The 25,729-nt window shown below is 47.7% G+C and overlaps 1 protein-coding gene across 1 annotated transcript in view; it reads left to right on the forward strand.

Annotated features, from left to right (window-relative positions):
- DENND2D (DENN domain containing 2D) overlaps positions 1-23,338 on the forward strand; it is a 637,596-nt gene extending 614,258 nt beyond the window's left edge. The window contains exon 12 of the mRNA XM_086923088.1: positions 22,844-23,338. Coding sequence (XP_086779214.1) covers positions 22,844-22,896 — 53 coding nt within the window. The 3' untranslated portion in view covers positions 22,897-23,338. The remainder of the gene's footprint in view (positions 1-22,843) is intronic.
- The last annotated feature ends 2,391 nt before the right edge of the window (positions 23,339-25,729 follow it).

Consider the following 25,729-nt stretch of genomic DNA (forward strand, 5'->3'; position numbering starts at 1 on the left):
AAGATCTCCTTTGCTAAGTGGATGTGCACAGGAATAATTTCTTATTTGGAACAACGTGTTAGGATTAAAGGGACACACTGAACTTTTAACCAGGAGCACCAAGGACGTCACTTCCACCTCTCATTTCCTTCCACCTCCCTCTACTGCCACATGGCCAGAGTATTCCTGATCTGAAGAGTGCCGCCTGCTCCCTGTTCCAAAAACGTAATTTCACCACTATCCATGCTGTTAAGTGTGTTAAGGCGGCCAGAACAGTAAATAGTATTGAAAACCAGGCGCGCACTTGGCCTCACTCACACCCCATAAGCTTTCCCTCCCACTCGCTCTCCCCCCTCGTCCCCCCACCCCCTCCAGGCTCTTGTAGCACGGCGCTCCGCTGGTAATAAACAGGACCATCTGCTCATTCCTTAGTCCTTCTCGACACCCCTCCCCCTTTCATGTTCTCACCCATCCACCTTCTCTCCCGGAGCCCGCTGCTATTTGCTTTGGATGACCCGACTCTGCCTTCCAAGCGCCCCGGGGACACAACCAGCAGATCACCTATGCGTGCATTTCAAAAGGCTTCTATCAAGGGACAGCAGTCCTTCATGGGCCCCACCATTTGGCTGAACATTCACAAACGTGCACTTCAAGATTTCATGCTGCTGAGGTCGATTACATGCTACGGTGACCAGGGATCCCACTTTTTCACGATCTAGGCCACTTTTTCACTTGGTATATGGCCTATTTCAGGGATATCTTAACTCCAGTCCTCTGTTTGACAGAGGGGCAATTACATAATGTTGGAAGTGTTGCTTCCTTAAAGTGGAGTAATGCGTCCGTGATTTTTTTTGTTATTATGCATCAAGCTCCTAAACCAAACGTGCCTTCCTGGTATTTCATGGTGCTGGAGTCGATAACATGGTTCTCACTCTCTCCTCCTCTATCCCTCTCCTCTCTCTCTCTCTCCCTCTCTCACTCCACTCCCTCTCCTCTCCTTCCTTCCCTCTCGTCCTCACTCTCTCTCCCTCCCCTCACTCCCTCTCTCTTCTCTCTCCGTCTACCTCTCTCCCTTTCCCTCACTTTCCTCTCTCCTCTCACCCTCTCCTTCTCTCTCTCCTCTCTCCCTCTCTTTACCTTCCCCCTGCTCTCCTTTTTCTCTGCCTCCCCATCTCCCCCTCTGCTTGCTCTCCTCTCTCTCCCTCCCTCCCCTCTCTCTCCCCTCCGTTCTTCGCTCTCGTCCTCCCCCTCTTCTTACCCTCCCTCTCTCCCTCTACCCTCTCTCCCTTTCCCTCTCTCTCTTTCCCTCACTTCCCTCTCCCTATCTCCCTTTCCCTCTCCTCTCTCCCCGTCTCCGCCTCTCTCCCTGTCTCCGTCTCTCTCTCTCCCCGTCTCCGTCTCTCTCTCCTCTCTCCCCCTCTCTCTCCTCTCTCCCCCTCTCTCTCCTCTCTCCCTCTCTTTAACCTCTCCCTGCTCTCCTTTTTGTCCCTCTCCCCATCTCCCACTCAGCACGACCACAGCATCACTCAGCACTACCACAGCATCACTCAGCACCACCACAGCATCACTCAGCACCCCCAAGCACCCCTCAGCACCACCACAGCACCCCTCAGCACCACCACAGCACCCCTCAGCACCACCACAGCATCACTCAGCGCCACCACAGAACCACCACAGCACCACTCTGCACCACCACAGCACCACTCTGCATCACTCAGCAACACCACATCATCACTCAGCACCACCCCAGCATCACTCAGCGCCACTCAGCATCACCACATCATCACTCATAGCTACCCCAGCATCACTCAGCACCACCACATTATCACTCAGCACCACCACATTATCACTCAGCACCACCACATTATCATTCAGCACCACCCCAGCATCACTCAGCCCCACCCCAGCATCACTCAGCCCCACCCCAGCATCACTCAGCCCCACCCCAGCATCACTCAGCCCCACCATAACATCACTCGGCGCAACCACAGCATCACTCGGCGCAACCACAGCATCACTCGGCGCAACCACAGCATCACTCGGCGCAACCACAGCATCACTCGGCGCAACCACAGCATCACTCGGCGCAACCACAGCATCACTCGCCGCAACCACAGCATCACTCGCCGCAACCACAGCATCACTCGGCGCAACCACAGCATCACTCGGCGCAACCACAGCATCACTCGGCGCAACCACAGCATCACTCGGCGCAACCACAGCATCACTCGGCGCAACCACAGCATCACTCGGCGCAACCACAGCATCACTCGGCGCAACCACAGCATCACTCGGCGCAACCACAGCATCACTCGGCGCAACCACAGCATCACTCGGCGCAACCACAGCATCACTCGGCGCAACCAGAGCATCACTCGGCGCAACCAGAGCATCACTCGGCGCAACCAGAGCATCACTCGGCGCAACCAGAGCATCACTCGGCGCAACCAGAGCATCACTCGGCGCAACCAGAGCATCACTCGGCGCAACCAGAGCATCACTCGGCGCAACCACAGCATCACTCGGCGCAACCACAGCATCACTCGGCGCAACCACAGCATCACTCGGCGCAACCACAGCATCACTCGGCGCAACCACAGCATCACTCGGCGCAACCACAGCATCACTCGGCGCAACCACAGCATCACTCGGCGCAACCACAGCATCACTCGGCGCAACCACAGCATCACTCGGCGCAACCACAGCATCACTCGGCGCAACCACAGCATCACTCGGCGCAACCACAGCATCACTCGGCGCAACCACAGCATCACTCGGCGCAACCACAGCATCACTCGGCGCAACCACAGCATCACTCGGCGCAACCACAGCATCACTCAGCAGCACCACAGCATCACTGGTTCAAATATGTTCTTTCAATGTTTCAAGCTGTTTTCAAGCTTTCAAGCTTTATTACAAATCACAAAAATATGTGAATATTTCTCTTCTGTTCTTGGATTTTCGTCACAATAAAAAACACTGAACATAATCTTCACGAAAGTTATTTACAAAAGTTTAAGCTATTGACATTACAAATTAAATAAATTATTTAAGTATTAATTATTTTATAAAATTAAAAGCCATTGTTATTTGTAATATCAATACATCTAAGTCACGTAAATACAAAACATGTTGCATTACAAATGCTATAGGTGTCACATTTGCTAAAGTTATAACTATTGGCATTGTAAATGACAAAGCTGTTAACTTAGCTATTTTAAACAAATAAAAATAAAAAAATGTATAAGACCAATAGCTCAAACTTTCCTAATGCGAGAGACCTATTGCATTTCCAATGCTTGTTAAGATGATGGTGCTTCCCCGCTTCCTTTACATGCTTCAGAACACCCCCATTTGCTTTCCCAGGGCATGGTTCCATAAACTTACGGCTTAGCCAGCAAGTTCTTATGGGGAAAGGGCAGGTCCAGGCTAGCGCTCAGTACTTGCAGGATCCCCTCGTTCGACGGGGGTTTGAGGATGACTCACCTTTACCTATACTACTTAGCCACGCAACATCTTTCCATACATGAGTGGTTCAAAAGGGGTGGTCTGATCCGGCCTATAGGCTTGAACTAGGGGAGCTGGGCCTCGCCAGAATCCAATCCTTTCTATATGGGACCTGATTCCTTCCTGTCTTCCGGAGGTGACGCGCTTGGTGTTACTGGCCTGGTGGGCTTCACTGCGGCACACCAACTGGACACACTGCCTGACCCACTGTACACCCCTGTGGCACGGGACCTGGCTCAAGGAAGTGACCGGGCTTCGGGGCTTCGAAGCTTGGGACCTCATAGGCATCACACAGCTTGGGGACGTTTGGGTAGGGGATCATATGCGCTCCTTCAAAGATCTCCAAACCAGGTACTCACTGCACCATTCGCAATTCTTTCACTACCTCCAGCTACGGCATGCCCTACGCTCACACCTCACAACAGGTACGCGGTTGCCAAATCATAGGCCGCCTGAAGCCCAGATTATGTTTGGGGACCTGTGGAAAGGTGGCATTTCCCGCATTTACCGTACACTGATTAACAATACCCCGACTTCCTTGGACCGACCTCGGACGCAATGGGAGGACTGGGTTGGCCCCTTGAAAGAAGATGACTGGCGTGATGCCCTTTTGGCTCCTAGAACGGTCACCGCCTCCACTAGACTGCGCTTGGTGCAGCTCTATTATCTACATGCCGCATATCTCACCCCTGTACGCCTTCATCGCGCAGGGCTTAGTCCGTCCTCAGCATGTACCAGGTGTGGACATGACCCCGCTGACTTCCTCCACATGGTTTGGGCCTGTCCCCTCTTGGCGGGATTTGGGAAGGGCATCGAAGAAGAACTCTGAGTGTCTAGGGTGGGGGGGTTCCACACGACCCTAAGCACACGATCCTGGGTATCACTGATGGGCTGGACAGGTCACGCAACGAAAAACTGTTCTTCACTACAGCTATGGTGGTAGCTAAAAGAGACATTGCGGCCTCCTGGAAATGCCCTGAACCCCCAAGTGTGGGGCGTTGCTGGAATGGGGTGGACTGTTGCGCCACCCAGGAGAAAGTTATGTATGCGGCACGTGGTTGCCCCAAGAAATGCCGCAGAATTTGGAGTAAGTGGTGGGTCTAACTGTGAGGGGTTTGACTGTTTCCATCTCATTTTTGCCTTATTAATGTATGTAGGTTAGGTACCAAGAAATTGTGATTGTAATCCTTGATTATTGAAATACGGTGCAGATTGGCTGGTGAATTCCTTTTGTAAACTGGAAAAAAATGTGTTTATCAAAAAAAATTCATGAGACAGGCGGTAGTGACACTCTTATGAAGCCCTTTACATGAGAAGTCGTTTTTTATGTGGCATAATGTGGAGTGTTGCCCTGGAAAGCTTCTATAACCTCACAGTTATATTAACCCTACCATGCGCAGGGGGCGCTAGAGGGCGCCGGGCAAGATGGCCGCACTTATGTGAGGCTCTGCCGGACCGGAATAAAATGCTCTTAATATCCTGCACATCCTGCCTTTAACACCGACCAGCTTGATGGCAAACTACAGCTGAGACGTTAAGGCGAAAAGTGAAACCCCTTTTCTTCGCCGAGCGGAACGCCTGAACTGGTTCCCCGGCGGTGACGTGCTGCGCCAGAGCCGGACCTGGTGGCGTGCTGCCCTGCAATCGGAGCCCAGCGGCTGCTTCGGGGTTCTGCAGCTCCTACCCCTGGACGAGGGGGCTGTGAGGGAGATCGGAGGCACACGCTGAGGAGAGCGGGGCACGTGTTATCGGAGCAGGGGAGATCAGCGAACCTTTGGCCTGGCGCTCGGCCCTGCTGGAAGCGGTGAGTGGGGTAGGGGTCTAGGCGAGTCCGGGGCTGCGGAGGCGGCGCTGGGCCGCACGAGCTGTGACCGGCGGGGACGCGGGCGGGGTGCGGACCCCGGCGGCTGGGTAGTGCTGGAGGTGCGACATCGGCTGTAACCATACAGGGGGCCGCTACCTACGTTAGAGTGCAGCAACTGAGCTCAAGGACGGACCGTGTGAGGATCCCTGGCCTCCTGCAATGGTTATCCCTGGCCTCCTGCGATGGTGATCTCGATCCCTGCTCTGGTGTTGTTGCTGGGCCGGCGGGGGAGCCCGGGCGCTGTTTGAACCTGCCTGCTCGTGGGTGCTAGCTGTAACTGCACCATTGATCTGCACTGCGAGGGCGATTGGGCTGCTCTCTTCCCACGGGATACTGCTGCTGAGACTGGCTGTAGCGCTTAAAATCCAACATGGGCAGGTCTGAGAGAAATCAGCCCAAGATAAATTTCGAGGCAAAGAAGACAGCGATGTCTTCCTCACAGGTGCCCCCAGACATTGAATCCACCGGGGGGGTTGGCGGTACCCCGAACCTGGAAGCCATGCTGGTAGCAATGCAAAAAACGCTCCAATCCTTAGAAGGCACCATGGAAGCGGTCAATCATAGACTCGACCACATGGCGACGCAGTTTGACCGACAAAATGAACGGATGGGCGAAGTCGAACAGAGAGTGTCAGCCACGGAGGACGGGCTCGCTACGGTAACAACTAAGGTGTTTAATATGGAGCGAGTGATGGCGGTAATCCAGGCAAAGAATGAGGAGTTGGAAGGGAGATCCAGACGCAATAACATTCGCGTTACTGGTCTGCCGGAATCTACGAATGTTGGTAGAATGGAGGAATTCATGGAGCGCATGCTGGTAGACATATTTGGATCGGACCAACTGTCACGAGTATTTATAGTGGAGCGTGCACATCGCTCTTTGGGGAAACGACCAGTGCCTGGGGCGCAGCCTCGTCCTATCATTGCCCGCATTCTTAACTATAAGGATCGTGATGTCATCTTGCGCCTTGCACGTGAGAAAGGTACTATTGAGTACCAGGGCAATAAACTTGAATTTTATCCCGATTTCACCGTGGCGGTGCAAAGGGCGCGGAAAGAATTCGCCTTGGTGAAACAGCTTCTTCGCGCCGAAAATATCCCGTACGCCATGCTGTACCCGGCTCATCTTCGGATTGGGGCTCCATCGGACAACAAAATCTTTGCTTCCCCTAAAGCGGCTATGGACTATGCAAAAAAGCAGAAAAAACGTAAAAGAGACTCGAATGTGGTGCAGGATGGGGAGGAGGACCTACAAGATGAGGTGGCATAAGTGTTTGCTCTAGTACTGGTAACCACTTGCTGCCTTCCACATACTATGAGAAGGGCTGCAGCTCAGTCTCCGGTTGTACAAATTCCTAATGCCTTTGAATCACTTACTTTGTGTTACGGGAACAGTATCTCCATCTACAAGACTTAAGCGGCAGCCACTCTTGATTATTGAGTGTGGTTCACACATTGTGTTTCTCACAGTTGCAGAGATTATTGTATTGGTCTTCCACGCGTCAAAGTGTTACTGAGGAACTGCGCGGTTGGTGGCTATGTTCGGGGGAGTAATTGCTGTACTGGCATGGCCATTCGCGAGATGTTCAAAATGAACTGAGAATTGCATTGAGGCGATGTTAGAGATATTGCTATGCCACTTGCCAAACGCTGTGCGAATCTGAAACTTTGATATCCTTGAAGCTGTGGAGCTGGGGTGGGAGGGGTGGGATGTCTATATGGCTTACACGGTCTGCTCTTTAGTTAGTTTACTAGCGGGAGCTGTGCGCCACTACGCCCCCACATATGGGAGTTCCCCACACACTTATGGTTGCACTGTTGGGGTTTTGGGGTCTGGGAGGTAGGGGACAGCTTTGGCAGGTTGGGGTGCTTAAGTGGGTGAAGGGGGGTTTGGGGAATTCCAGAGATTTCAGGTCAGGGCGGTCTGTTTTATTATTTGTGCGGGTGGTTGGGATGGACTGGACAAAGGTTGAGACGATGTTGGTCAGTATGTTGCCTTGCTTATGAGGCGTTTCCTGCAAATACTCGATTGTTTGATTGCTGTATGTTCTGCACCTACTGTTGGACACTGAAGTTGTTTTACTGTTTACAGGCTATACTTAAGGTCTGGCCGTATGGATAGGGGGGGTAAACTTACTTGTATCACTTGGAATGTGAGGGGATTGAATCGTCCACAGAAAACTAGACAAATGTTAGCATTTATGAATAGGCATGGTGCACAGGTTGCCTTCATTCAGGAGACACACCTTAGGGGGAAGGCGGCTGACACTTTGGGTAAGCAGTGGGCTGGCACCAGACTGGCATCGAATTATTCATCGTATGCACGTGGAGTTATGATCCTGATCAAAAAAAATGTACCGTTCGTACCCCTACATGAGGAAATTGACAAGGATGGCCGATATATCATATTACATGGAAAGCTATGTGGCACCCTGGTTACGCTGATTAATGTATATGGTCCAAATGTTGATGACCGCGACTTTTATGTCAATCTATGGAATAAGATCTACATGTTGCCCCCATCGGTCATCATTTGTGGTGGAGATTTGAATGTCACTCTTGATGGAGCGCTGGACAGAAAAATGATAGGCCTTATGTGCATAGGAGAGCGGCTGACGCGGTGCGAGATGGTATGAGTGGGCTTGGATTGGTGGATGCGTGGTGGCTAGGACTCCCTGGGATGAGAGAAGGCACTTGTTATAAGTCAGCACATGACACATGGTCGAGGCTGGACTATTGGCTAGTTACCCGGGATGTCAGCGGTTGGGTGATGAATGTCGGACACCTGCCTCGAACGATCTCTGATCATGTGCCCGTTTGCATGGAGGTATGGATGCCGTCGCATGCTCCGGCCCCCTTCTCCTGGCGATTGCCACCGGGAACCTTGACTGACCAGGTGTTGCGTGAGCGGCTGAGAACAATTATTGAGGAGTTCTTTGATGAGAATGTTGGGTCTGTTGAAAGTATGTGTACGATGTGGGAAGCCTTTAAAGTGACCATACGGGGAGCATGTATAGGTCTACAATCAGGTGTGCTTACATCGCTAAGGGATGCTATGACTAAATTGGAAGGGGAATTGTTGTCGCTTGAACGCCAACTGGAGGAGCTACCTGAGGGGTCCTTATTAGCCAGCATTCGGCTGAAAGTCACTGAATATAATGACCTAGCCGATCAGGAGGTCAAATTCCTATCCAAACAGACTAGGGCGCGTTATTACGGTGAGGGGGGGCGTCCAGGGCGAGGATTGGCGGATCGGATTAAAGACCCATGGGCTAGACACTGTGCTGTGCAGGAGATAGAGGACGGGGATACCACTGTAACTAGCGCGACTGGCGTTCTCGACTGTTTTGCGAGATATTATGAACAGATGTATGAGTATAGGGAGACGGCGAGGGAGGAGAAGATAGCACAATACTTTGAGGATATTGCTCTGGTCTGGCTCTCGAGGGGCCAACAGGAATTTCTTATGCATCATATAACGGAGGGGGTGTTTAGGGATGCTATAGCGGCCCTGCCAAACGGCAAGGCAGCTGGAACTGATGGTTTACCATCCGAATTCTATAAGAAATATGTGGATCTCTTACTTCCACACCTGGCTATGGTTTTGGAGGAGGCTGTGGAACAGGGTCAGTTCCCGGCCACAATGAGAGAAGCACTTTTGGTTGCACTGCCAAAACCGGGCAAACCGCGAAATAGGTGCGAGTCGTATCGTCCCTTGTCCCTTATGAACACCGATGTTAAAATCATAGCTAAAGTTCTGGCGACTCGGCTGCGCCTGCTTCTCCCGGTTATGGTGTTACCGGATCAGTCCGGATTTATTCCCCTCCGATCTACCACTCACAATTTAGGAGCTCTATTTGCGGTACTGCATCTCCTCAAACCAGAATTGGCTGCGGTGGCTGTCATGCTAGACGCCGCGAAATCCTTTGACTCAGTTGCATGGCGGAATATGATAGCGGTATTGCATCGTATGGTAGTGCCATTTTTCTTTACATCACTAATCACTCTGCTCTACACGAATCCCATAGCGCGCGTATGAGTAAACGGTCATGTATCGGCACCATTCCCTGTGCGGAGGCGAACTAGACAGGGCTGTCCTCTTTCGCCTTTACTATTTGCTCTTGTGATGGAACCTCTGGCGTGTGTTCTGAGGCAAAGATATGCGGATACTGCCCTGAGGTTCCCTCTTCGGTCTCTGGCGGTGTCCATGTATGCCGATGATATGGTCCTGTATGTGCGAGAGCCTGCTCGACATCTTGAATCCGTACTTCGGGAATTCATTCGGTTTGGGCATCACTCGGGCCTTTCCATCAACTGGGAGAAATCTATTACGCTGCCACTCACTGACGTTACACTCCCTTTTCCCTTGGAATTCCCTTTGGAATGGGCGACGGAACCGGTGCGTTATCTAGGGATATGGATGCATAGAGATAGCCAAGAAGTTATTCGGGCTAACTATGGAGTGGCCATTTCAAAACTTGAGGACCAGGTGGCACGTTGGATTCGGCTACCTCTCACCTTTGCCGCTCATGTGTCTCTGATAAAAATGGTGGTACTTCCGAAATTTTTATATCTTTTTGTTAATATTCCTCTCCCGCTAAAGTCGCATTTCTTCGCCAGACTGCAGTCTTTGCTGATTGCCTTGACCTGGGCTGGTAAGAAACCACAAGTGAAATGGGATGTGTTAACTAAGCCGTATGACTTGGGGGGCTTCGGTATTCCAGACATGAATTTGTACTATCTGTGCGCCCTGGCACACTTTGCTGCCTACTGGCTATCGGCCCCACTGTATACACCACACGTGGCACTCGAGGCCAGTGAGGTCATACCCATTCCTCTAAAGGCGATGATAGTCAACACTCACTCGGTGTTTGATAAGGGGCAAGTGGACACGGTGCGCTCAACCGCTAACGCTTGGCGTGAATTGGGTAGACGAGCAAACAGACTGCCGTTGTATGCCCCTAGTATGCCACTGCTGTATCACACGGAGATACCGGTCTCAAGTAAAATTGGGGCTTTACAGGTCTTACAGGGCGCGGGGCTCAACACTGTAGGGAATCTCTTCCCGGGTGCCTCGTTCCTCTCATTACAGGCTATGACGGAAAGTTCCCCTAACACAGCTATGTCTACGTTTATATACGTCAGGCTCCGGGCTGCCATACATACCTTATATCCTACGTATCCGGAGGAACCATTGGCGCTGGGAGCGTTACAGTTGCTATATACCACAACGGATAGAGTTAAATTACTCTCCAGACTATACCGAGCCTCGCAAGAGGACGAGGGAGGAGGCGCGGTGACAGCTAGGGCTAGATGGGATGAGTGCCTACCAGAACCGCGAACTGATGAGTGGTCTGAGTGCTGCTCCATGACCGGTGGTTTTGTGGCCAACAGCAATTTTCGCCTCATTCATTATAAATTTTTGCACCAATGGTACTATACACGCCAGTGCAGTTGGTTAGGTATGGTCTCCAAGATACGTCTCAATGCGTCTGGTGTGGTATGGACAGTGCAGACTTTGTACACCTGGCCTGGGGATGTGCACATGTGTATGCCTTCTGGGTTGCTGTGACTGAGGCACTCTCTAAAATGACGTTGACTGAGGTTGTGCTGGACATACGCCTGTGCTTGTTGGGATTGGCCTCCGGTGTGCCGGCGGGTGTGGGGCGCTTGATTGTACTGGCATTGCAGATTGCTAAACGCAGGGTTGCCATGGTCTGGGGGGGGGACTAGCACCAGATGTTCAACTATGGTTGAAAGACATGGCATATTACAGGGATCAACTGGTTTGCTATTATGAGGGGCTTCCTGCAAAGTCGCGACCGCGTGATATCTGGGGCCCATATACAGCATACATGCTTTCCCTGGCTGATGAAGATAGCGCTGGAAGTATAAGTGGGGATTCCTCGACAGGTGAGGGAGGGCCTGTGTAGCTATGCGTGAGTGGTGACTGTTATACAGTAGTGCTGGATGCGTGCTGCTTCTTCCCCTCTACACAGGTTGTCTCTTGAGAATTGATTGCATAAACGCGTGGTCATCCCATCCGTGCACCAATGACTTGTGCTACAGGCTGGGATGGGCGATCACGGGCCACGAGGTTTGATCACCTGATTTACTGATCAAATGCGTATTGTACGTTGCTTGACCTATGCTCTTGTGTAATACATGACAATGCTATGACCTGAATACTAGGATGTTTGGGTGGAGGGATGTTGGGGTTCTGTATTGTTAGTTATATAAAATCACGAAATGAGACCGCGTTTAATGTGTATGATGCTATTACAAGATACACGTGGTGCCTGGAGCAAGGTTTATCGTTTGCTTTTGCATATATCGCACAGTAATGCCAGATGTCATTGATTGTATGCTTCATTTTTATTCTGTATCTCGTTGGATGCAGCTGGCCCTCTCTATGGGTTGTAGGCACGCTGCTGTGTACTTGTATCAATTGCAATAAAGGTCTTCCAAAAAAAAAAAAACCCTACCATGCGCACTCTTATCACTATTCAACTTTAGCACTACCATTAAGCGCACACACAGGAGGCTTATTATACCTCTCATTACTAGAGCAGCTGATCGCAAGTTGATGTTTGACTCCTGTGCCCTTAGGAACACCGCAAAGTCTTTCTCTATGCTATCATACCGCTTAGCCCTTTTCTATTCTCCCACAACCAAAGGCATACCACAGACCAGATTATAACAACGTCTCATATAAAGGGCTTCATCAGAGTGTCACTACCGCCTGTCTCATGACATCTACACATGCACTCATCTCCACACTAAAAAGATGCACAACATTTGCTGAATTCCTGTTTACCACATGTACCACTGCTATAACAGTACTGTATACCCTGAATAACACCGTCTTGTGAGCCAGCTCCTTCCCCCAAAGGGACACCGCCATCACTAAGGGAAAATACAACTAAAAACCGAAGCCCCCAGAAGCATCAGAATATATCTGTACGTCCCAGTGGCAATCCTTTTGGGTTACCATTGAAATCCTCCAAGAACCTATGCCACATACGCAGATCTTCTTGTGCGTCCATGGCCAATCGCATGCGGTGATGAGGCAATAACAGCCCAGCTAAAGACATTCCCATTCGCCTACAGAATGTGCTACCCATCCTGACTACCCTACGTGCAAAATTCAAGTGTCCCAGCAGGACCCACACTTCCTTGACTATCACCTTGGGTTTTCCCATATTGCCTCTCACAACCGTTGCATATGCACTTTTTTGTCAGGCTCACCTCCATGGGCACTGAGACCAAATTGATACCCCGAAATGTTAGTACTGTACTCAGCCCCATTGCTTTTCTAGAGCCAGCGGCACCTCACTATCACTCATGTGCTCTTGAAAACTTGCCAACTGTTTGCAACCCGCAAAACCGGGCTGACCCACAAAAAGGAGTTGTTAAGGTAGTGTGTTACCGTCTTCCCCATGTGCCAGCATGAAACCCTCTGTAGGAAGGAGCTGAACTTCTCAAATAGAGTGCAAGAAACTGAACACCCCATGTGGCATGCTTTGTTGATGTACCAGTGCCCGTCACACACTATGCCCCGTAGCTGAAAATCCTCTGGGTGTACCGGCTGCAGAGGAAAAGTTGACTTAATGTCACGCTTTACCATCTGTGCACCCTTTCCCACCTGTTCCACCAAAGCCCTGGCAACATCCCCTGATGAATAGGATAACAATGCTACCTCCCCTAGAATTAAATCATTGACGGAACTCCTGTCAGACTATGACAAGTGCTGTATGATGCAAACATGACCTTTTTCAGCACTATTCCTACGTGTGATACAATCAAATTGGCCATGTACTGAATAGGCCCGCCATGGGCCCTCCTGTACTTCCTTCAGTAGCTTTGTCCGCACCACCTGCTTATGTCAAAAAGCATTCGCTGAACAATTTAGCATCACCCTTTTTGTGATATTGTGCTAGCTAAAATTCCAAGCATCTGCATCAACTAGCGTATGGGCCCTTGCTCAGATTCAGATTGTCCACCTGTTTCTTGTTGCCTTATTACCATGATGTCCTCTGAACGACCCCTGGTGTTGGGTCCATTGGCCTGCTTGAGCACCCTGTCCGCTACCCCCTTTCCCATAGCATTGCGCAAGGGCATTTCTACCTGCGCCCTTTATGCGTTCATTTCGGAATTTACAGTACACCCTCACAAATCGCCCTTTGCCTAAAACCCAGCATGTCCCAAGAGCTCCTTCCTGCAACTTGGCCCTGTTGAAGATGTCCATGTATTTGAAAAGTGACACACACCTTTCAGGGTATTTTGTCACTCACAAAACACAAATTCCTCTTCCTTGGATCCCTCTATTGCTTAAATTCTGTATGGAGACCGCTCTCCTAACCCTTGACTGACTCCCTACCTGACTCCCCATCCGGACAGTCTCCCTCAGTATCCCATAGCTCAAATACACCCACCCCAGGCCTAACCGACACACCACTAAATGGCATACATATCCATTATCCCTACTCCCCCCCCTTACCACCACTATTTCTACAATTTCTACGACAGCTACCTTGTCTCACACTCTCGTCACCTCACACCCAGCCTTCCCACACATCCTCTCGCCCCCCACTTCCACTCCCCATCTCCACAACCACCTCTTTGTCTCCTCTACAGATAGTTCACCCCTCCCCGCCTCCCCCCATTAACTCCATTCCGGATGCTACTCCAATCTCCCTCTACACAACTACTCCCGATAAGTCTGCAGGCCCATACTCTCCCACTCCCTGCACTACGATTCTCACCGTCCCCCTCCTATAACCCACACCAATATCTCCTCACGTCCCTTCTCTACTCCCACCCCCCCCTTTCCAGTGATTCCCACTCTGCATCAATGCTGCATATCGAATCAAACACCCCTAAAGCACAGATCAATACCCTTCTCGTCCCCTCTCCCCCCCTCTTGTCCCCACGGACTACCACACTGAAAAACCACCCCTCCTCAAACTAGCTCACGTCACTCCCCGGGACATCACACAAGCCACAACCCCTCCTCAATTAACCACGGGTCAGGCTATTAACATGATAACGTCTACACATGACCCCAGATTAGATGAGATACTACTATCTTTACAACAAATAAAAGCGGACAGCCAAACTATTCATGTTCTGATCCGGCAACAACCCAAACCACAATCGAAACCATCCAGCGGTCATGTACTAGCCCCTCTCCTCAGTTACTCCCCAGAAGGAAAACAGTACCTTACCCCAATGCCTCAACCCGTCCAGTCAGGGAAAAGCAAACCTTATAACTGAATGATCTTACTTCCCTACTTAATTTCTACGAACCCCCTTTCCTACCCTCTAGACTTGCGCATACGGAGAAAGTGTCCTTAATCCAACCCATCCATTCCATTGCCTCCATAATTACAAGACACACTCCCAGAGGTATTGTTGAAAACAACCTCAAAAGAGTCTCCATCTCCCACGACCACAACACCACCCCGACCAAGGCCCAGATAAAATGTATCCTACAAAACGGCGGATCGGCAGCACGTCATGCCACCGATATAGCTGACCTCATTTATAACCAATGAACCCGACCTTATAATTTTAACAGAAACTTGGCTAAGCAAATCATCCACACCCATCTTTGACATACTAGTTCTCCCAAACTATCATATCACCAGATTGGATAGACTCGATAGGCTTGGTGGTGGTATAGCCTGCATCCATAGGAACAACCTCTGTAAACTTCTACAACGCCACGGTGTACTCCTCCTACACATCACTAGCAATAACAAGCCAATATGCTCACTACACTCTTTCTACCATCCTCCCGGTAACAACCTTACCTTCATCGAACACATGATGGATATCCTAGCCACAAATGTCGGACAACAGAATACACAGATCTTCCTTGGGGATTTCAACCTCCATTGGAACCATCCCGATGACCCAGAGGTCAATAGCCTCAAAACGTTCATGTCCAACCTTAACTTGTCCCAAATCTGTGACAGCCCTACACACGAAAAAGGCTCAATCATTAATCTAGTATTTTCCAAAGCAGACTCTACCCAGCTGGAATCGATTTTCCCTTGCGATTGGTCCGACCACTAAATAATCATTCTCCATATCAGGAAAGTAGTTAAACTACTCTCTGTACAACCATTGAGAACAAAAAGAGGAACCTAGACAAAATCAAGCCTGCCGATCTCACATCCGCTAGACACATCACCCCACCCGAAGGGTGTACAGGATATAACCACTCACTACTTTATGAACAGGGTACTCGACACCTTAGTTCCCCTGCAACTAAAAAGAGTCACCACCAAAATCTCAAACCCCTGGTATGATGGTAGACTAAATGAGAACAGAAGATCACTGAGAGCCATTGAAAGACAATTGAGAGCCACCCAATCCGCTACCCACCTCAAAATACTAAGAAGCACCACAAATGCCTATTACAGAAGGGTTAGACGCACAAAAGCTGATTTCATATGCAAACAATTAGACCAAACTAAAAATCGCCCCAAAAAAATTGTTCGAAATAATCAATGCTCAATCTAAGGGTGTCACCCACTCCCCCAAGCCAATCCGGATACACTCCCCAATTGCAAAGATTTTGCCTCCTTTTTCACAACAAAAACTGAAAACTTAAAGACAGACCTACTTACCAATCTATTATCCCTGACTGACCCACACTAAATCGGCTTACTGACCACACCAGGGACCTCGCTTAACTGCTCTGCAAAGCTCGACCTCAAGAACGCCGCCTCCTGGATCCCTTCAACTTCTACAGCAAAGAAACTATCCTAAACACGCTCACTACTTTGAATCCCTCCAAACATTTCACAGACCCTCTCCCAGCATCCCACTTAAAGATCTTCATTCCACAGCTAGTGTCCCTATGGACTAAGATTAAAAATACCTCTCTTCTGCAAGGGACCATCCTAGACATCCTCAAAGCCGGTCAGGTTTCCCCCATCCTAAAGAAAGTAACAGAAGATCCCTCAGGCTTGAATAACTATCGCCCAATATCTAACATCTCAACCCTGGCCAAACTGCTCGAAAAATGTGTCCACATGCAGCTGAGTAACCACATAGACCATTTCAACCTACTTGACCAATTCCAATCAGGCTTTTGTTCAAGGCACAGTACTGAATCAGCCATGACCCACATAATAGATGACGCATTACAAATACTGGATCAAAACAAAGCCTGTTTGTTAATCTTACTGGACTTATCCTCCGCCTTCGATACAGTCAAACACGACAACCTACTGGACTTCTTGAAGCAAAGAATGGGACTATCTGGAACGGTGTTGAACTGGTTCAACTCCTTCCTCCAAAATAGAACACAGATTCAAAATTAACCAATCCTTATCGAACTCCACCCCAGTCACTCTGGGAGTACTCCAGGGATGTTCCCTCTCCCCAACACTCTTCAATTTGTTTATGGAACCACTCACTGAGCTTCTCAACTCCGCAAATATCCATTATCACATGTACGCAGACGACACACAGCTCCACATTAAGGCCCATTCTCTTGAAGACATCAAGTCCTTTAACTCAACACTCCAAAAGACACAGACCAGGATGGCTAGGAACCATTTAAAACTAAACACACTAAAGACAGAATTCCTCTAAATCGCTCCCACCCCTCCTCCCCAACCAAACAACCACAATCCGCAAGTGGATGAAGCACCTAACTGCACTTGGCGGTCAACCTCTCATCATCGATTCCGCTAAATCCCTAGGAATAACCCTGGATAATAAACTAAATATGCAGAAGCACATCAGCGCTGCAACTCAAGGAGCACATTTTCAGATAAGTACCTTGAGAAAATTGAAACCCTTTATACCCGCAAATGACTTTAAACAGGCAGTCCAAACTCTAGTAATTCCCAGAGTGGATTATGGGAGTGTCGCTCTTTGTCTTCCTAAATCCATGACCCCTCCGCTAAGAGCCGCAATCAATACAGCCGCTAGACTCAACACTGGCAACAAAAGAAACTGCCACATTTCCCCTGACCTGCAGGCCCTCCACTGGTTACCTTTTGAGGCCAGAATCCATTTAAAAATTGCCTATATGACGCATAAGGCATTGCATCACAAATCCCTGAGGTTCCTAGCGGATAACCTATTATCGGGTTGTAACAGATCTACCAGGAGTTCTGATAATCTTCTACTTAAACCACAACGTTTCTCCAAGAATAAAACATATAATTGTACCTTCTCAGGAATGGCTCCCAGGATTTGGAACACCATACCCCCAGAAACCAGACTTGATCGGCCCACTGCCTTTTTCACAAAAAAAATTGTGAAATCAATATTCATGTCTAAATTCACTTGAACTTTTTCTTATACATTATTGTAGATATATGCTAACCTCGAATAGTTATCAGTACTGTGGGGCATATTATCAAGGGGGGCAATAGGCATTTTTAGCCGGTGTAGCTGCCGTTTTCTGCCGCTAAGCGGCGAAAATTTTATCGCCCTATTCTCAAGCGGTCGCTAACAGCAGTTAGCGACAGCTTGAAGGAGATAGCGAGCAGTTTGGGGCCCGCTTTGCATGTCAGCGATATTTATTGCTAATGACATGCAAAGTGGGCGTACCCAACCCGTTAGCGACTGAATATTCCCGCTATTGCCAAAAACTAACACCTGCTCTGACCAGTTCTTAGCCATGTTATCCGATGGGAGATGGATAACATGGCTAAGAGCATTTTGTCGCTAATGCGAGAATATCGCTGTATTCTCAGTGATATTCTCGCATTACGCCGCTATCGCTGGATATTTTAGCGCTATGGAGAAAAACGTTGCTAATAGCATGTTTTCTCCGCTAAAATATCCAGCGATAGGCAGTGATAAAAAAAGTCGCTAAGCGCATTTAGCGATAAATATCGCTAGTTGTTTGTAATAAGCCGGGCTGAAGACGGCTGGAATGCCAGAAACCGGTCCTCGGAAGCTTGTTTCCGGTCCAGGGAAGACATGGCTTAGCAGTTCGGGCTGGACTGTTCCCATGAGGCACAGGGTCAGACTGATTTGCATATAGCCATGTCTGAACTGGGGTGGCAGAGTGGGCTAAAGAACGGTGATGGATTAAACCCAGATCTTTTGACTGGGTGTGAGTGTTTGATTGATTCAGATGCTCCGTCCATCACCACCCCCTTTTGTACCGCTTTTGGCCGCCATAAGTGTGGCAGGGTATGCTCAGACGTGAGTCCCCTGCTCACTTTGCCACTGGATTCAAGCAAGCCGGGCTGAAGACGGCTGGAATGCCAGAAACCGGTCCTCGGAAGCTTGTTTCCGGTCCAGGGAAGTCATGGCTTGGCAGTTCGGGCTGGACTGTTCCCATGAGGCACAGGGTCAGACTGATTTGCATATAGCCATGTCTGAACTGGGGTGGCAGAGTGGGCTAAAGAACGGTGATGGATTAAACCCAGATCTTTTGACTGGGTGTGAGTGTTTGATTGATGCAGATGCTCGGTCCATCACCACCCCCTTTTGTACCATAAAATCTGCAAAGGGGCACCACCGCCAAGCTAGTTTGTTGTGCTTCAGGTCCGGCATTAAACTCCTGCAGCATACTAGGAACAACCATATTGTCTGAACCCCTAACCCCCGCCAGCTCAATTTCTTGTAATTCAAATGTGGATGAGTTCCTCTGACTTCCCACAGCCTTGTGGGCACCAAGACCTGTGTATCCGCACCGCAATCTGCATTTGTCCTAAACCCTACTGCGCTTCTGGAGGTAAGATAAGAGGCAGTGGGACGCCATCCCGGCTGTGCCCCCCCCCCCCTGCTGTTGCTCTGCGTCGCTGCGTACCATCACGAGCTGAACTGGGCCATCCACGTTGATGCACTGCCGAGGCCACACTAGACCTTCCTGTGGCAACATTGTAGCTGTCCACTTTCAAGGTGGGCATTTGCTGATGTAGACTTTACCGTTGCCTGCACCATTTTAAATGCATCATGCAGTGGCAAAGCGACTAACGACGTTGAGCGTGTAATGGGGGAGGGATAGAGGGAGATGGGCATAAGAGGTAGTGAAAGCCAGGGGGATTAGCTGGAGAGTGACTGAGAACGGCAGTGTGAGAGCAGGATACTGAGCTGCATCAGTGCTCAGTGTTGCCAGATTGGGCTAGATCATGCACGATTGGCTATAGTTTTATGGTTGTGCGGAAAAATATTTGTTTGTGTGGTCTGTGTGGTTAGACAAATAAAACGCTTGGATCTGTTCCTGGGAGATTTGGAAGCATGTTGGCATGTCCCCTCTCTCACTACACCTACCCCTGGTTTGATGGATATTGGAAGTGAGCAACCATTAGAGTTCAATGGCTTCCTTGCATTGCCGAACCCCAGTGCTATTGCACTGATAATTTTCCTTCTATTTCTACCTCTATGCTACACAAATGTCAGTAGACATCCTGGGTGTTGCCTCAAATGTAAACCTATTTCGTAACAAACATACGCTAACAGACATTTCTTGCAGTACTTGCTCAACTTTTAAACAGTATACTTGTTCTGAAACAGTGCTGATGAATCCCACATCAGGGACGAGGATGAGGCAACTGAATAAAAGGCTTGCAAAGAGAGGATTATGGAGCTGATTTGCAGACTAACCAGTGAAAGGTTTGGAATCTGAGCAGTCACTTATTTATAATTCAAGTGTGCAAGCTTATTAACAAAAGGGAAATGCAGGGGTGACAAGGAGGAGATTTGCTATGGTGCCTCTTCATTACACATCAGCATTCAAGTCTGCTTTTGTGCTTTCTGCTACATTTATAAATGGGCACTGCCGGATTAGAGGAGTTAAGTGGATTAGGTCGATAGTGTTTTTGTGGGACAACACAACCACAAATGGAACAATGAAGTGCTGCAAAAACACAAAATACCCCAAATGTCCACTGCTGGTGTTAAGAAGTTTACAGATCAATACAGCATTATTCTGGGGGTCTTAAGGGTATGGCCAGTCATTGTATGGCTGTAATTGTATGGCATGGTAACTCTCTTAATATGTCATATACCTCCACTCTCTGACTCATCCCAAACCTCATTCTACTACTGTGATGTCCAGAATCTCAATTTACAGACTCTTCCCTCGTCTGTCCCTCCTTCGATCACCCTAACCCTTATTTTACTACTATGATCTCCCCAATCCCTTTCTAGAGACTCTTCCCTCCTCCATCTCTTATTACTCATCCGAAACCTCATCTTACTACTATGATCTCCCAATGAACACTTTCTAGACCATTCCCAATTCTATCTCTCCCCTATCCTTTTCAATCCCATTAACAGACTCTCATGTTTAAAGCTCCAATTAATGAATTTTCCTTAGAGTAATCCACCACTAATCGTTTTTGGGTTACAGAGTAGCGTGCTACTCGGCAAAAATCGCTTCAACGCCTCTTCATAGCTAGTAAGCTCTATAATATACAATTGTACAATTACAATTACAATATGCCTGGCCTGACTGTGAGCTCAGACCTGCCCTGTTAGAAGTGTGACCAAACCACTTGAAAAGTGCAATTTTGTCAAAAGCATAGCAACAAACGCATCTCAACTATACTGCCTCTCCTCCGCAAGAACATACATTCTGCGCAGACCACTTCTGTAAGATCTTCCGGCCAGTGATCTTCATTTACTGCCTGCTTGACTCTGTCACTGCCCCTCCTTCCTTAAAGTAGCAATATTGGGCTAATTAAGGCAACTTTTTTGGTTGACTGTGTGCTAGAGAATACTCTAAAGATCTGGCAACACTGTCAGTGCCTAGTGAAAGAGCCAGATGGTGGGGGAAGAAATAAGGGAGCGAGAGAAAGAAAACACACACTTCAGGTAATACAGCATAGACTGAGTAATTGAGGGGAAGGAGCAGGACATGCATTCCCATGGAGCGGTAAATTAAAACAATGTTAAAAATAAAAGTAGCTGCATTATGTCAGCAGTGGAAGAATACAACTCATTTAATCAAGAGCGATGTTAAAGAAAAAATGCTCCTGAGGCAGGACGAACACAAGAAAAGAGAGGATTCTAAAAGCCATCCATTCAAGCGCAGCAAACTTAGACAAAAATGCTATCCGCTACTACTGATGACTAATAAAACCCAAATAAGAATGCAGTGACTTTATGACTCCTAACTAATTGTATTCCCTAGCATAAGGTGGTACTGATTTAGAATGCATTGGTTAAATAAAATCAGTTCAGATTTTTATTTACTAAGGTAGCACAGTGTCTCGAATATCAATTAAACTGTAATAAACCTACAAAGTTAACAGAACTCGGGATACAGCAGTATGATTCTTAAGAGTGTTCCTCCCAAAATACCCAATTGTTTATGGAAGTTCATAATTTCCATTAATCTGGCAATATTGAGCCTCAACATCTTGCAACCTACCTGCCTCCAAATTCTGGCGCTGCTGGATTTGTTATCACCTTTTGTTATGGAGAACCACTGAACCTTACCTTATCGACAAGTACAAAAGGAGGATGTGGAGTCCATGAAATGTATTCATTTTGTCTGAGCGATAACAAGTGGGTGGGAATGCATTTGTATTTCTGTCGTCCTATTTAACATTCATATTACTCCCTTCGTCTGTCTCATTTGAAGAAATATATCAACAACACCCACTTATTTATACGTTTTTAGGGGTTTGATTGTCAGTGCCACAGACTAGAGAGAATATCTGCCTGACAGCTGGAGTCAGATGTATTCAAGTTTACTGCAATTGGATTAGGATCCAAGAGAACTCTCCAACCCTCTTAGCTCTTCCACCATCATTTTGTTGCCCAAAATGAACCGGAGGAATTTCAGTGACGATTGTATTTCCTCCGAGGCGATACACTGTATCAAACCTTGCATTTTTGCTTACAAAAACTAAAACAATTCTTCTTAGAAGCAATGTCAAGCTGCAAAGGTTACAGAAAAGTTTCGAGAAATATTGAGGTATTTTGATTCTTTCTTTGAGACCCGTAAACTGAAAAAGCTTTACACATGATCAGTTTTGCCCGTCACAGCAATTGAACAGAATTTAAAAAGCCGACCTTTTCTAGTGAATGTTCACTAATTAGGCTTGCTTCAAAACCATCTAATAGCTGTGTATGAGGTAAAAGATTTGGCAGGTTTGACTAGCCGCATTTAAGGACACACTTACTGACTTAATTAAACTTCTATTTGCTAAAAATATGTAATTTGTATAACTGTGTACAGTACAGCGTGTAGAAATACATTTAGCAGGCTTATGTATCCATGTAACATTATATATTACGAAGATATATGTGATTGCTAACATTAAAATCCTTGTACTCGCTTTGTCTAACTACTGTCAGAAGGAGTTAACAAATGTTAGTTCAAATTCTAGTCGTCATGGAATATACCTTCGTAATTTTAGTCTTTGCTTTTGATGGCCAACTGCAGATTGTTTTTCTGCGTTCACCCTTTATCATCTAAAAACATGATGTTACTTTAGCAAATAAGTTCACGCTTTGTAATTTTGTTATAGATGTTTACTGCCGTTTTCTTCCCCATAGGTTATTTTCAGCAGAAGGTTATTGAATATCAACGACTAAAGGAGCTCAAATGAAATGATTATTTCGTATAATGGACGCGACTGAACACGGACCAAACTTTAAAAATACAGCCGTTTACATTTTGAACGTTCCCTGTATATGACTTTCTAAGACTTCATTTGAAATGATTAGGGTGGTAGCTGCTGAAAAACAAATTGTACTGTATTTATCAACCTTTACTGGAATGTACAGACCTGGCATTACAGATAAAGTAGTAATGTAAATAAAAAGCTCTAGTTGTATAGATATTTCGACAAATGTAAGTAATCTAATAAGAATTTTAAATATGGATTTTCTTTGTTTTTAATGTAAATATTGCACACTTTTAAATAGCGTTCGATTATATTTTATCAGATGTGACTCGTTTCATTTTAATGGATACATTGTGCTTTTTGAATGTCAAAGATGTGATTTAATTGAAATTTTATTTTAAAATAAAGACTGATTTCAGTTGTACATGTACAGTGATGGCGATGTTTCTGTCTAAAGTTTCGCTTTTGCTCAAGAAACCACAACCCTAAGACAATAATACATTTTGATCATGATACAAAGAAATAATTATGCCTTTCAGTTGCATCAGCTGGATTCTAAGTCAGAGGTCCTTTAAAATATACTGTGCGCTGCTCTGGGGAAAAGTGTACCAGCACCAGACCATTTTACCCCCCTATCAATTGCCTATAGGCTAGTGGACTTCATCGCTGGACGCTGTTTCCTGTACCCTTGAGAAGTGACCATCTGGCTTATCAAGACTCTGGGTGGGTATTTCATGCTTTGTGGGGCAGTCTGCATGTAGTTATTTCCGTCCAAAGAGGTTTTATATGTATCAGGACCTCGTAAAAAGTACAAACACAAGCACCCTAAACAAAAATCAGCCCCAGGCGCTCAGAAAAATAATTTTGACTTTGAACACTACAAGGTGAACTGTTACCCCATTGAAGCGTTTTGTTACCAGATTATGAAACCAGCTACTCTTTGGGATGCGTGCCTTCTGTGGGGTCTGTACTCGCAGTGTCAGGCTGGTGATTGCAGACATTTCCATAGGTTAACATCCACTATGTACTTCATAATTAACAGAAAGGATTACGCTTAGCACATAGTGTTTGGGTCAGATTCCTGGTTCAGAAGAAACTAAAGAGTTTGGGCTATTATTAGTTCACAAATGTTTTTTTGTTTTATGCGTATTAAAGTTCTTTTCATTTTACAATGAACCCCTTTTGCGGCTTTTTCACTCTTTTCTGTACCCTCTGTGCCACTCTATCCTTTCTTTTTGTGCCCTTTTGAGCTCCTGTTTCCCACAGTGTTGTTGCCCCTGCACGCGCTCTCACCTGCATCTCTCCCTCCATACACTGCACCGCCAAACTACACTCTCTTACCCCAGGATCTCCTCCCCCTCTGAAGGCAAGCTTGTCCTATGCCCTGCAGCAGGAGCCCTGGTCCACTGCCATCCCAGCAAAGCCTTGGACACTAACCCGCTACAATCCTCCATGTTCTGAATTCTGCACGCATTTCCTCACGGTGCTGCTGGGCCACCTCAACAAACAACGCTGCTACTGGGACACCACCAGCACTTTCCACTCCCTCACAAAGCCTGTACTCCTGCATCCTTCACCAAAGACATACCTCACCGACTCCACACTGGCCTGTGCTTGCTTTAACTCCTGCCCCCTCACCAAATACTCTGTCAAAATCTGGGACCTTCTATACAACTTCTCCCTGGATTTGCTCTTCTTCGCAGAGACCTGGCTAAAACCCACATCAGCCCCCCAAACGTCGTGATTCTCACACCTAGATTCAACCTCATCAGACATGACCAGCAAACACAGAGAAGGAACCAGAATTACCTACAAGGAGCACTTCTGTTGAGCCCTCACCAAAGCAGACTCCGGAACATATGCCTGGGGGCATATTCTCAAGAGCGTTTGATAACCATCGCAAAAGTAACTTAACGTAACACTCTTCATCACAATCTATTGCGGGAAAATTACGCCGTGTTAACTAAGTATTCTCAACACAGCGGTAAAATGCGATAGTCACCAGATACCGCTTCAAATGGACGTGTTAAAATCACCCCGCGCCGCAAAAATGCTACACACGAACGCAAAAAAAACTGCCATGAGGCCAATCACGATACAAATATCAGCAAAAAGCAGCAACAGGCCTCCAATTCACAGGCGTCAGGCGGGGAAAATCACCATAATAGTAGAAAAAAACAGACAAACTAATGACAAACAGCGAAGAACAATGCATGTTGCCGGAGCAAGTACGGAGGAGAACCAGCCTGGGACCTCGGGTCAGGAAAGGGCAAGGAGAAGAGTAGGAAAACAGGATCCTGATAACGGAGGTGGTAGAACACCAATGAACAACTGTTTGTGACTTCCGCTGTGTCATTGGCAACCAAAAATGGACTATGGCAGTCCATAGTGGACAAGGTGAATGCAGTGGGAGTGCTGAAGAGGACAATGGAAGAGATCAAGAGGTGCGGGAATGATGTGAAGCACAAAACCAAGCTGAAACTTGCCAACAACTGGAAGGCAGCAATGCAGACTGGAGTCCTTTGCCGCAGGAGGAGCTGGACGATATGGAGGAAATGGTATCCACAGTCAACAGTGGGGAGACGGTGGCAGGAGTTGGGGGACCGGACACTGCTCAACATGACCGGACACAACAGCAACAGGGTGAGTAACGACCAGGGATTGGGGGAGATGAGCACAATGGCACACATGCACAATTGAGCTGAGCACATCTGCAGATAAACCATGCCCCAGCCCCCAACTCCCACCAAGAGATCAATGTACCCAGGTATGCAACATCTCAGCTCTGTGTAAGCACAGAAGTCAAAGGCACATT

The sequence above is a fragment of the Lissotriton vulgaris genome, chromosome 5, assembly GCF_964263255.1.
Source record: "Lissotriton vulgaris chromosome 5, aLisVul1.2, whole genome shotgun sequence".
Lineage (NCBI taxonomy): Eukaryota > Metazoa > Chordata > Amphibia > Caudata > Salamandridae > Lissotriton > Lissotriton vulgaris.